The 13,170-nt window shown below is 46.5% G+C and overlaps 3 protein-coding genes across 3 annotated transcripts; all 3 read right to left on the bottom strand.

Annotated features, from left to right (window-relative positions):
• Window positions 1–567: 567 nt before the first annotated feature.
• Window positions 568–1,367, bottom strand: LOC102714942. The gene has a single exon (XM_006659608.3). It carries the CDS (start codon window positions 1,365–1,367, stop codon window positions 654–656), a length of 714 nt encoding a protein of 237 aa, XP_006659671.1. The 3' UTR covers window positions 568–653.
• A 1,129-nt stretch (window positions 1,368–2,496) lies between these two features.
• On the bottom strand, window positions 2,497–3,243 carry LOC102714666. Its single transcript, XM_006659607.3, has one exon. The coding sequence runs from the start codon at window positions 3,241–3,243 to the stop codon at window positions 2,539–2,541; it is 705 nt and encodes a 234-aa protein (XP_006659670.1). The 3' UTR covers window positions 2,497–2,538.
• Window positions 3,244–7,794: 4,551 nt separating this feature from the next.
• On the bottom strand, window positions 7,795–12,781 carry LOC102702212 (protein ALTERED PHOSPHATE STARVATION RESPONSE 1-like). The gene is made up of 4 exons (XM_006660305.3): window positions 11,459–12,781; window positions 11,232–11,377; window positions 10,112–10,335; window positions 7,795–9,459 (listed from the first exon to the last, which is right to left on the bottom strand). Exons 1-4 carry the CDS (start codon window positions 12,711–12,713, stop codon window positions 8,709–8,711), a joined length of 2,376 nt encoding a protein of 791 aa, XP_006660368.3. The 5' UTR covers window positions 12,714–12,781; the 3' UTR covers window positions 7,795–8,708.
• Between the last annotated feature and the right edge of the window lie 389 nt (window positions 12,782–13,170).

Here is a 13,170-nt window from a genome sequence, read left to right as displayed (position 1 = left end):
TCCAATTATAGGTGGCAAGAATCTGCATTTGTTACAACCATCGTGATGGATCTTGAAGCAAATGCAAGAGAAATTATTGACAGGTTCGTAATTGAGTATTATTGGTAGCATGTGCATTGGCTCAATTCATGTTGCTCTTTGACATTTTGTAGGTGTTTCCGTCATCAGTTATAACTGATAATGCTAATTACAGGGTTGTAGCTCGTGTGTTGGAGCTGGCATGTTTCAGTTGAGTAGAGCAAGATCCGTTTCAGAAGGATCTTGTGAAAAAAACAGTATTACCATGCAGCCCCTAAATCTGTGATAATAATTTAATAACCTTATGGAGACGTGTTTAACATCAGAAAATTATAAGAGGCCCAAACATTTACTTGGCTGGAATGGACTGAATCTTACATTGTTCTTTTGCCTTGTCAATAGATGGTATGTTTGAGGCACATTAACTATCTTTTAGTATTGAGAAACCAAATCATTCAGTCAGGATGTGAAATTATACAGAAGGACTGATTGTAACTTATATCATGGAATTGACAAAAATGTTTGTATTCATTTTTCAATTCAGTGAACTTTGTGTACATATCGCAAAATTGTTGTGATGGACTGATCCTTTAAAAAGTGGAGGCCTATCACAGGAGGATTGGAGCTCCGGTTGCCTATGAGCTCAGAGCATTCAGAAGAGAAACTCTGCTCTGGATCAATCTTCTGAACAGAAGTTCTGCTCCACTCTCAAGATCTCTGATAGTGAGCTCCAATTCCTGCAATTTCTCCTCTCCGCACATGACTTTGCTCTTCTGGAATGTTCTGGAGACAAGGGACCACTTGGGAGTCTCAATTTTCTTCGACAGGAGATAGGATGTAGATTCAAGCAATGAGATGGTGATCTCTCTTGCTTCTGCCAACAGATTCACCACCCTACAATCCATCTTGTCAGAAGTAGTCTTTTTGCTGGCCTTCTTGAATTGTTTCCGCGCCCTCATGGCTAGCCGGATGTATGCCTTGACTTGAACAGACGCATCTTCTCCTCTCTTGATGGCCAACAGTATCTCTTGTACGCTCATCCTCAGCTCCATGAAGCTTTCTTGCATGGAATTGCAGAGGTCAAGCAAGACAAGTGACCGTCCAAGCTCTTCCTCCACCAACTTCCTTTGCAGCCTCTGGCAGAGGCTGACCTGGTTGCTGGGTGTGCAAATCAGCTCTTCAATGCAGCTGTAGATATCTCCGAGCTTCTTCAGTCCATCACACATCGTGTCAATGGATGCTGAGGGTGAAGAGATGACTGTGCTTACAGTCTGCAGCTGCTGCTCAACTTTGGCTTCGTTTGAGCAAGGACTGGAAGGCAAGCTTGCCGACCTTTGATGGCAAGCCATGGTTGGGATCGAAGCTTTGATGCTATTTCCTTCTGTGAGAATGGGAAGAGAAGAGTGGAGAAGACAAGATGCACTATGCTGGTGCTCAACAATTGGATTTTCTCTTATTTATAGCTGAAGAGGCAGAACCAAAAAACTTGATTGGTTTGAATGGACTAATCGACAGAAAGAATCTCCTCTACTAACCTACTTGCATTATGCGTTGTCGTAACAAGTGATCTGTTCCGAAACATAGCCAACCAAGCTTATACATGCTATTTACTTTTTTGTATCAGTTCAACAAATTCTAATAAGTGAGCTTATCTGTCATGTCTCAACTACTGATGACAGTATACTTGCACGAGGGTTTCGTTTGATTTCAGATCCAGATACATGATCACGAAGGAAGGAGGAAAAGCAGCGTTGTATTGGTGCTGGACTGCTGGTGAGGAGAATAATTATTTTGATTTTCCTCTGATACAATTGCCTTAGGATTGAGTTCAACTTCCACCTCTCGTGCGGCAGCAGCAGCATCGCTGGCATGTTCCAGCTATCCACAGAAAGGATGACCATGTAAGTGCACGCATTCTTGACTCAACAACCAGTATATTTTATCTTTTAATATCGAGTTTCAGTTGGATAGCTATGACACCATGGTGTCAAATTAAATTATTAGGGAAGGTAGCAGTGAGCAGCGACAGCAGAAATGTGACATGATTAGTTAGCTAAAGTTTTGACAAGAACCTTCTAGGATGCAACAGATGCACACGAACGTAATCATCATCTGGCAAAGCATTTGAGATATTTTAAGAGTTTGCAGGCGTGCAAGGAAATATTGAAATACAAACAATCCTTGTCACAGTAGTCAAGTCTTTGTTACTTCAGTTTGCAAGGAACAAACAGACGTTCAAACAAGTTTGGGTAACTTCAGATTTCACACTAGATGGAGATGACGTTCCACTTGTTCAAATTGGCAGCTAGGTTGATAGTTTAAACTATGGCTCCAAGTTGGTAGAGAAGGAACAAACACATGTTAACGAAACTCTGTAATTTCCTTTTGCAATGAAGCAAGGCATGCCTTTTCAATTATGTATCTTGCTAGAGCTGTTTACATATAAATACAAAATTTTGTGGTGATTGACAGGTCCTACAAAAGTTGGATGCCAATCGCATTGCATTAGCAGAAGAGCATCTACAAGCTAAGAATGTTCAGAAGGGAAGCCCTGGTTTGGATCAATCTTCTGAACAGGTTCTCAGCTCCGCTCTCTAGGCCTACAATGCCCAACTCTAATGCCTGCAATTGCACCTCCTCACATGAAACTTTTGCCTTCTGGAACGATTTGGAGATAAGACACCACTTGCTTGGATTGCAGGTGTTCATTTGCTTCGACAGGAGCTCTAGCGAAGATTTTAGGACTGAGACAGTGATCCCTCTCGCTGTTGTCAACAGACTGACAAGCCTTCCATCTTCATCAGAGGTAGACTTATTGCATGCCTTCTTCATGTGATGCTTAGCCTTCTTCACCAAGCGGATGTATGACTGAGCCTTTACTTGAATGACTGCATGGTCTCCCCTGTTGAGAACCATTTGCAGCTCTTGGATGGTCATCTTCAGGTCAGCAAACATCTCTTGCATGGCACTGCAAAGATCCAGCACCTCAAGAGACAGCTCCATTTCTTCCTCCAGCCTCTTTCCATGTGCTTGGCTGCTATGCAAGCTTATGATCTCATTGATGCAGTTGTAGACGTCCCCAAGCCTCCTCAGACCATCAGACACCATTCCAATGGTGGCAGATGGTGAGATGTCTGAGCATATGTTGCGCAGCTCTCCTTCAATCTTGATGTAGTTGGGATGAGGCATAGATGGCAAGCTTGTTGATCTTTGATGTCCAGCCATGTTTGTAAGAAACTCTGGTGCTGTCTCAGACTCTCAAGAGTTAGGATGGGAGATGAGACAGGCCAAGGGAGCAAATGATAATCTGGTGATGCTAATGCTCTAGCTCTCCCTACTTATAATCAAGATGTTGAGAAGGTGGCATTAGCCAAATTGTGCAGAGACAGCAGGAATCTCCCACCTGCTCTTTGATTGCATGACCACTGCAGCTGCAGACAAGGTGATGCTCTTCAGCTGTTGTCTAATTTCACACACACTTGCTAACTAACATTTGCTTTGTTGTCATGTCTGATGCATCGCAAGCAAAGTAAGCTGCACGAGCAAGAGCTTGTGTTGTTGGGTCCTTATGGATGACAAAAGCCCGAAAAGAACAGAACAATAGAGGTACATGGAAGTTTCATCTGTGTTGATTGTTGAAGCATGTCTCAGCAATCCGAAGCAGGATCCACCATTTATATTCACCTGCCAAGTTGTAAGGATCTGAACATATCTGATCAAATGAACATCTGAAACAACACATCGCTCATTTGGCGACATTGAAGGTCCAGCACTCGTTGATTTGCTGTCTCTAGGATTTTCTTTTTCTTTCATTTTCTTTTCTTATGTTTACCCAGCGCTTTGTCTACATTGAATTTATCCATAAGGTTTACAAAACCAACGGAGCTTCCCGAACCGGTTTGATATCACAAAGGCTGCATTATTTTTCACTTTTGGATTTTTAAATTTTTCACAGACATGTTTTTCAAACTTCTAAATGGTGCATTTCGTGTAGAAGTTTTATATATAAAAGTCCATCATCTAGTCTTTGTAGAGTAAGATTTTCCATTTGTAATAGTTAATTCAGTTATTTATACTCTCAAATAGCTATCACAAAATTAGATAATCCCTCAATTCTAAAATTTCAACTATCTCAAACAGGATCAAGATCCTCCAAACTTCAAAGTCACGTGATTTTATCACTTATATGCAGATCTACGAACCCTAAACCCACATATCACTGACAAAGGCATCATACCTTTAAAGACAGACAATCTCAATCCCTCAAACACCACCAACCCACTTGGTTTTTCGATCAATTGAATTTTAAATTTTTGGCAAATTATTTTGCTGGATCAGCCTAAGGAAGAGGCTGACCAAATTTTATGAAGATTGAGAAGTCTTACGTGTTGCAAGTCAAAAAAACATCGGTAAGAATTTGTCAAAACCATTGTATGGATGGTTTAGGAGAAACATCAGGGGTCTTCTGGCTAGCTCCACAAGGTGGTGGGCTAGTTAGCCTGGATTCAAAGCCTCACTTCTATTCTATTTAATTGATATTAGGTCATCTCTAATATCCGAGTTTTTTTTTATGGATGGTTTAGGGCCAACCCCACCCAAGCAAAAGCCAACAAAAACCATGTAGAACTAGCCATCTGAAGCTATAAACATCCCAGCCTCCTTCCAGAGTGTTACTCCTCTTTGATGTTCCCAACTAATAGCTTGTATTTTGGTCGATGAAAGAATGCATATTTTTATAGCTACTTAATAATATTAATGATAAAATTAATAAATATAAAATTAAAAATCAAATATACAAAGATGAGATAATAAACTTATATATATATATAATCTTTTCAAAAAAATTACACTGTTTTGTAATTCAAGAAATGTGCGCGCAAAAGCCAAGAAATAATCCGGTCTAAAAGAACACGCCATAGTGTCCAAATTTTATTGGTTTTTGTTGGTTCATCAACGTTTTTCACGAAGATGCCATTATTGAGTGGTTATTTATCCGATATCGGGATTGTGAATCCTTTTGTCATTGTTCAAGTGGATTCCTCGTACTGCAAATGATCTCAAAATAGTCCAAAAAAGAGTGTGACATCACTTTTTTGGCGAGAAGGCCCAGGAATGGACTCCCAGATTTCATTAAAAGGGAGAATTTACAAGGGCAAAACAAAAGAAAGCTTTTAGCCGAAAACTGTAGAAGTACAGTCAAGCAAAGGGCCAGAGGCCTAGAAAGGCAAAGAAAAGAAGGAAACGAGCTAAGCTTGTCTGATTAGCCAATTCCTGCCGGTTCTCTGAAGAACTCCGCCTGCTTCCAGATCGACAACTCTTCTCTAAAGTCATGGAACCATTGCGCCACCGATTTGCTCGAGTGATTAAAAATCCTCGCGTTCCTTTCCTTCCAGAGTAGCCAGCACACCAGAGCCACCAACGAATCAAAGTTCCTCCTGTAGCTTTTCCGGCAATATTTCCTGGTCCTGTGCCACCAATCCACAAAGCAATTTTTGGATTCTCCCGGCAGTTGGAATCCCAGTTGCAACCATCCTCTCACCATTCTCCAAGCTCTATTACTGTAGGTGCAGCCCATATTTTGGCTACGGGAAAAGAAGCAACTGAGATGATAATACATATTTTCCTGGCATTTGTCTAGTTTATGAGTGATTTTTAGGAGTCCAGTTTCTTTGCCGGGAAAAGCCCAGGAATGGACTCCCAAATTTCATTAAGATTGGAGTCCAGTTTAACTCTGAGGTATTTTGCAACAAATGAAACAAACCTTAATCATGAAACAAAGCATTTATGACATGAGAATTCTGAGCTTCGATCTTTTCTCTCTTCCTTTTGGTGTCATGATACATCAGCAGTCCAAGAGAAAATCACATAAAAATGGCTCAAAATTTTCTACTGCTATATTCATTCTTCAGTTCTTAACCACAACCTCATACCCAGGTGTCAAAATTATAGCTGTCCTATCTACTGTACACATGCATAATGCATTTGAGCTCTGATCAGACACACACACACACACACTGGAAAGTGTGAGTGCAGCCATGGCTGCGACTATGAGCTGCACATGTTGAGCAAGAACACCCTGCATTGCACGAGCCGCCGGAAGAGCAGCTCCAGCCCGTCCTCCAGCAGCTGGATCGTGTCTCCCAGCGTCCTCAGCTGCTTCTGCACACGCGACGCCGTCTCGCCGTCGTGGAGATCTTTGGGCGACGTCGAGCCGGCGCCGCACAGGTGAGCGAGCCCCGGCGAGCCGGCCGCGATCTCCTCGGCGTCCTCGCACGCCACGCGTGTCCTGTTCCTGAACGCGCGTGCCACGCACGTCGACCACCTGCTGCTCGGCCGCCCGGCCGCCACCCGCCGCGACAGCGCCGTCACGACGCGCTCGAGCACGTCCACGGCGAGCCGCCGCGCCTCCTGCAGCGGGTGCGAGCCGTCGTCGCCGGCGGCCGGCCGACGCTCGCGCCTCGCGTGGCGGCGCTGCTGCCTCTTGACGTCCGCGCGCGCCTTCCTGGCGAGGCGGGCGTAGGCACTCCCCGCGCTCTGGGCGCCGGCGCCGTCGCCGCGCCGGACGGCCACCTCGAGGTCAAGCGCGCAGGCCCGCATCGCCCGCAGGCTGTCCCTCGCGGCGGCGCACGCGTCGAGCAGCGCGACGGACTCCTCCAGCTCCTCCTCCACCTGGTCGGCGCAGGCGAAGCGCACGAGCGACCCCACGTGCTCGTACACCCGCGCCACGCTTTCCAGAGCGCCGGCCATCGCCGCCGCCGAGGAAGACGAAGCCGCGTTCTGCCTTAGCCTGCACAGCTGCTGCTCGGCGCAGTAGAACTCCTCCATGCCTGGACGAACACTAATTGATCAGCTCACTAAGCCCTCGTGGAAGCTTCGGTCTCCCCGGATATGGTGATCGACGAATGCATGCACCACGGACAGATGCCAAGTTGCCGCAAGTGCAGCGGCATATATATCCTCCTAAACCGCCGCAGAATCTCACCGCTGGCATGTCTCCGCCGGTGGTACGGCCTCGCCGGCACGGCCTGGCTGGCATGCCTCCCGTGGCCGCAGCAACCACACCGCACGAGCGCGCGACGACGACGATGTACATACGTACTAGGAAGCGAAACGTCGAGCGGTTGGGAACCGCGAGTGGTTGGACGACGATGAGCTCGCTAGCTTTGTGAGAGCTACGCGTGGCGTCTCCATGGCGCGCGGGAAGCTGCCTCCTGCCTGCGGAGTTCGCGCGCGAATGATTGATTGCACGGCCGTACCATCGAAAGGGGAGATCTTTGGCGATCCTCGTCTCAGACTAAACAAACGGATTAAGTATCTTAATTTGTCCTCTTTTGTGCATGACATCGTCAGAATATCAGTGTTATCTGTACAATCATCATAATTCAGATTGATCTCTGCTGTGTTTTGCTCTGATTGATGCTGTCTCTCTCACCTAATGCAGGTAGTACGTGTCACTCTCTCATCAGGTTTGCAAAACTGGTTTGTCTGCACTGATGCAACGGATGACAACATGCTGACACCCTGTGGTTTTATTTTCTGCAACTTAACATGTAGTTTCGAATTTACTGCTGCTGATTATTAGTTTCCCACTTTTACTAATGATCAAATGTTTGAATTTTTTTTCTTCTGTTAAACACGCACACAATGCATAGGAGGCTGGAGGGAGAGCGTGTATGAGATTTTTGACTTGCGTGAATACCTTCAGATTATCATCCAACAACAAGTGATTGAATTTAATTGATGGATTTTAAATTTTCAAACATTTGATCGCTAGGGAACCCTTAGTTTCTAGGACAGTTTGGCAATACATTGAGACAGGTTAAGAGATGAGAGAAAATGTGTTCATACAGAGAAAAGGCTCAAGTTACACCAGCTGTACAAAAGTTAAAGAGTCACAGGTACAAATGAATCATGTGTATACAGACAAACAGGAAAAATAAAGAAACAAAAGGGTTCATGATAGCCAATTAAATTAGGAGTATGATGACAGTATCAGGGCCTTGTCTTGCCTAAAATGCTGAGGCTCCCCAATTCCCAAATGCTTCGGTGGGAAGCTGCAGGCCGGACTCCAAACAAGGGTATCAAGCATGTCTCACTATCGAGTATCAGCTATGATTCACCCCCACAATATCAACCACCTTTAAACACTGCCTTGATTCTTGAAGGATAATTTTCTACAAGCAATTATAGGGCCTCTATGAACAAATATCTAGTGACTTTTTTTTTTTGTTTATATCAGCACCTCCCAATTGCTCTGCCTCTTTTTTTAGATAATGTCCAATTCTGTCTCTGAATCTCTGATAGTCTGATGCTTACTGCCCCCTTGTCAATAACATTGTGATTGTGTTGAATTGGTGATTAACTTCTTTACAGAGCAGTAGTTCTCTCCAGTGTGATTACGACCACAAAACGAAAATTATTCAACCCTGAGAATGCAGGCCATCACAGATTTCACATCAGTTGCTGCAGGCCCTGAAACTTGACAAAGGGCCCAAGCCAAGCGGCTTTGGATCTTCTGACTTCGCACGGTGAAGGCCGGGAATAAGTGTCATTGAGTGAATCCAAGCACAATCAAGGCACATTGGTTGTGAGGCTGGATTGTGAATCAGTGATTGTCTGCACATTGTTGTTGTTCATCAGACCTCCAGGCTCAGTTACTTACCCTGTATCAGCTAAAGCCTGAAATGAGGCTAGGAAACTCTGCCACTGTCTTGGCCAAGTCGAGTTTTCTCTTCTTTGGAGCGAAGATGGAGATCATTGTATGCATTCGAACAGGCAGCACTGAAGCTCTCCATTGCTTCAAAGACTTTATTCATGCAAGATTGCAAACCCACCTCAGCAGTTGGATCACAGTTGTGTACCACCTGGGCAGATAATGATATGCCGCTCTGATCGGAAACAAGCACAAGCTTCTTGCACTGCGCATCGAGAGCCTTGCGCATCGACAGTTCATCCCTCTCCATCACTCTAAGATCCCTGTCCATATCTTTGTTAGCCATCATACCTTGCCTCCACTCTAACCTGTGCTTCTCCCAGAGGTTCAGAACACTCGAGGCAAGAGCTTGCATTGTGGCTACTACTTCCTTCTCTGATATTCTGCCCATGCTGATTGCCCAATTGTTACAGATGATAAAAATTGGGGGCGCTCCTAAGCGTCCTGGAGAGAAAGGAGGAGTCCCATCGTCGGTAACTTCAGGAACATAGTCAATTCCCTTCTTGAGCCACTCATTTAGAGTGCCAACAAAGCTCTTCTGAGCATTGACCCATGCAGCAAAACTAGAAATCAATTCCAGTAACTGAAGCTCCAGTCCCTTGATTAAGTCCATGTGAGCTTCACTGAATCTTGCAGCGGCTAGCTCATAGTCCAGGTTTTTAGCTTGGGATAAAGCATGGGACTGAATCTGATGGCATTTTGACATGGCATCCCACATTTGCGTCAACCTAAAAATCAAGTGTGCATACAAGTTAGCATGCAAATAACAAAGTAATCCAAATAAAGTTTGATAACAAGTTGACACCTTCTGTTAAGAAGAATTTCAACTAGTAATGGCAGAATGTAGAAAGGCATAATAATAAAAAAAAAAGCTAATAACCAGATGACAGGTAATGCAGTTACAGCACATTCTTTGACAAAGAAATTTAGTTATAAACATTATGATTAGGAAATCTCTGTTCAATTTATTATCAACATATTGAATGAAATGATGTCATTCTCCATCCAGGTAGAGGTAGGCTTGATGTAAGACTGCGATATCATGGCAGATAACAATGATTAGGAAATGCCCAGCCACAACTCACAAGTATGCAGGGTAGAAGCAAACAAACTATTAACAACATTTTGATCACCGCCACCGGTAGATGCCCGAAATGGCAAATACTTTACCCAGTCATGTCCAAATGTGCACTTAAGAGTGTTAAATTATTAGTTCCTTGCAAAACCAAATTCTAACCGTCATCCCCACTGCTTACCCCTAATCTACTGCATTCACTGAAAAATAGGATTGAAAATATACACACATCGTGTACCCACAACATGTATTAGTAGTAATACTGTTCATCTGGAATTTAATGTAAAGAGATGCATATTGCATACCCTTGAATCAGCTCACATGTTTGTGGCCATAGTTCTTCATCTCTCAGCTTATTGATGTTTTTGGAGATGGTATCAACGACCTGAATGGCGATGCTTATCTTTGTTGACAGCTTTCTGATATGCATTTCAGTTGCCTCAAGCTTGTGTGCTTCAGCACCCCTTCCATATAAAACTTTCAGCTCCTCGCGTTTTCGGTTATGTAGCACCCTCATCTTCTCCTCAGTCTGTGATAAACAGCGTAGTTGCTTTAGTAGTTAGTATAACTCATCATTGAACATAAAAAGAATAAATCAAGTCTTCTTAAACAAGGCCAAGAAAGTTTTAAAAAATTGGTATAACATATCAGAGCAAAGAGAATGGAGCGGTAAAGCCAAAGCACAAGAAACATAAAGCCCTCTATGGAATAAAACTGTAAGGCATAAGCATTTCATGGTGATACTGATAGTAAAATTGTAAGACATGATTGGCTCTCACATGTCATTAAGATAAACAAATGGCATACAAGGGATGCGGCAAACAATTAAGTGGCATGAAAGGAATTGCCTCCATAAATAAAAAAACCAGATTTGTCAACTCCTAATCATATGTACGACAAGTTCCTGAAAAAGGGGACACTGATCATGCTGCTAGTGGCATGGGAGATGTGGGGCGAAAGAAACAGAAGGATCTTCACAAAGAAAGAGATGAGCCAAGGGCAGATGGTAGCAAAGATCATGAAAGCAATCAACCAATGAAAAACTTGTGAAGCCAAGTGCTTGGGGAGAATAGTACATTAAGAGCATTGTAAACCGCCTAAGCGGCAGAGCGTTCTTTTCTTCCTTTTCCAGTTTTTCGGCTAGCCTACTTTTTTGGAAGCTTTGTAGATACTTGTTCTCCTACTAAATATAACACCAGCCAAGGCTAGTTTTGTTCAAAAAAAAGTTTCTGAAAAGGAGAAATGAATATATTTGACAAGAAATAGTTTGCTACTTCAAAGCTTCCAACTGAATATGCTTTGACAATATTAGGGAACTCAAAACAAGTGCTCTTTTAAATTTTTGCAGAGAACTAAAAACAAGTTAATCATATACACATAACACAGCTAAGCTAGAAATTGAAAATTATAGAGTGCGATCAGAACCTTGACTTCCTCAAGCAGCTTTTTCTCCCACATGTAGAGCTTCTGTAATGTTGAAGAAAGGTTGCCACATTCCATAGCCTTGTCCTCCTCGACCTGCAGCAACTCCTCGCCCGTCGAAGTTAGCCCACAGATCATCACCGAGGACACTGCAACAGCAATTGTGTTATGAAAAATTACCTTATCTCATCATATTATCAGAATGACAATAAAGAGTAGAACTTTAGAACCTTTTAGTCCTGAGCTCTTCTGGTAGTATGGCATCTTCCCAACCTCAAGAACATTGGACACATCGAATGCGGACTTCGCAGCATGATCAAATTGCGATCTCATCTCTTCCACCACCGCAACATCATCGTTGTACGCCTTCCTGGGGATCGCAGGAGGCCCGGCGTCACCGGCATCCGAAAGCCGCAGATGTTCTTCCATCGTACTCTCCTGAACTACATGGACCTCACTGATCATGCTGCTACTGGTAGTACTACTGCTGGCCTCCTCAATGGCACTGGCCGCGCCGCTCCTCCTCTCCTCCTTCGCCGACGTGCAGTTGGCGTCGTGGAGGTTGCCGTTGCCGGACGCCTCCTTGGCAACCTTATCCACCTCGTCGTGCTCCAGCTCGGGGATGTCGTCTTCCTCCAGGACGTTGTCCTTGGAGCCCCGGCTTGGCGAGTAGGCTGGTGGAGCGGGCGGCGGCTCCTGGTAGTAGCTCTCGAATGACTCGAACGGGTTGAAGAAGTCCCAGGCGGACACTTGCGGCGGCGATGGCGGCGCGGCGGCCTCGCGGGAGCAGGCTGACACCTGAGGCGCGCCGCCGTAGTAGGAGGAGCCGGGAAGCGGTGGCCCGGCGGCGCCGTCCCCCGGGTAGTAGTGAAGGGTGGCATTGGCCGTTTGGGGGCGGTGTTCGTAGGACGTCACAGACGGCGGCGGCGGCTGGCTGCGGGCGTAGCTGATGCTGAAGAAGCTCTGGGCGTAGCCGCCCATGTCGCCACCGTATCCATACTGCTCACCGGGGCCGGGGCCGTACGGCGGAGCGTAACTGTATGGCGTGGCCGCCTGTGGCGGCGGCGCCGGAGCCGCGGTAGGGCGGGGGAGAGACGGCTCGGCGTCGTCATCGGACGGGAAACGGATGTGGCCACCATCGGAGCCCTCGTCGTCGTCGTCGGAGGGGAAATGTATGTGGCCACCATCGTCGTCGTTGACGGGAATATGGACCGCGGCGGGGAGCGATTCCCCCTTCCGAAGGTCGGGGAGGCGCAGCGCCGCCGCGGCGTCATCGGGCGACGGCGCGGGGGGCATTGCCTGCACGCCGCGGAGGAAGTCGTGCAGCGCGGCGCCGGCGTCCCGCAGCGAGGCGGCGTACGCGCGGTGGGCGTCGGCGAGCGCGTAGCGGTGGTGTATCGCCTCGGCCAGCAGCGCGGTGCGGTCCCGGCACAGCGCGACGGCCGCGCCGCCCCCCTCCGCCATCTTGGACTGGCCGCAGCCCATGGCAAGAAGCAGCTCGAGCCGCGGGCGGCGAAGGCAGTAAGAAAACCTTTTTTTTTTAACGGCGCGGCGGCAATGGCCGGCGCATGGGATAGGAGGAATCCGACAGCGACAGTGCGACGAGATCTGAGGGAGACGCGATGGAGCGGGTGATGGCGATGGCGACGCGACGGCCGCGGGGAATCTTTGGCGCTTTTCGGCCAGGCGTGGCCGTACCCTACGTGGGGGCTCCCGTCCCCCTCGCCGGTCACTGCCTTCGTCCTCACGGTGAAAACGTCACGGACACTCCGAGTCAGGCAGAGAAAAACAATGGCGTCTTGCCGCCGGCCGGCGAGCTCAGCCTAAAGCGAGGGAGGGGGACATCCGTACGTGGGCGGCGGTGAAAAAGGCTCTGCCTGCGGCGATGGTGGTGGCCCGGTGGGGACGACGAGACGAGACGAGAGGGGTGTATGTGCTTGCT

This window comes from Oryza brachyantha, chromosome 8 (assembly GCF_000231095.2).
Source record: "Oryza brachyantha chromosome 8, ObraRS2, whole genome shotgun sequence".
In the NCBI taxonomy this organism is placed as follows: Eukaryota; Viridiplantae; Streptophyta; class Magnoliopsida; order Poales; family Poaceae; genus Oryza; species Oryza brachyantha.
This window is presented reverse-complemented; position numbering and strand designations above follow the sequence as displayed.

Coding starts and splice junctions, on each gene's coding strand:
- LOC102714942 (XM_006659608.3), bottom strand. CDS start 1,367: ATGGCTTGCCATCAAAGGTCGGCAAGCTTGCCTTCCAGTCCTTGCTCA.
- LOC102714666 (XM_006659607.3), bottom strand. CDS start 3,243: ATGGCTGGACATCAAAGATCAACAAGCTTGCCATCTATGCCTCATCCC.
- LOC102702212 (XM_006660305.3), bottom strand. CDS start 12,713: ATGGGCTGCGGCCAGTCCAAGATGGCGGAGGGGGGCGGCGCGGCCGTC. Junction 10,336..11,231: donor AGCTGCTTGAGGAAGTCAAG/GTTCTGATCGCA, acceptor TGTTTATCACAG/ACTGAGGAGAAGATGAGGGT. Junction 9,460..10,111: donor ACATGTGAGCTGATTCAAGG/GTATGCAATATG, acceptor CTTGATTTTTAG/GTTGACGCAAATGTGGGATG.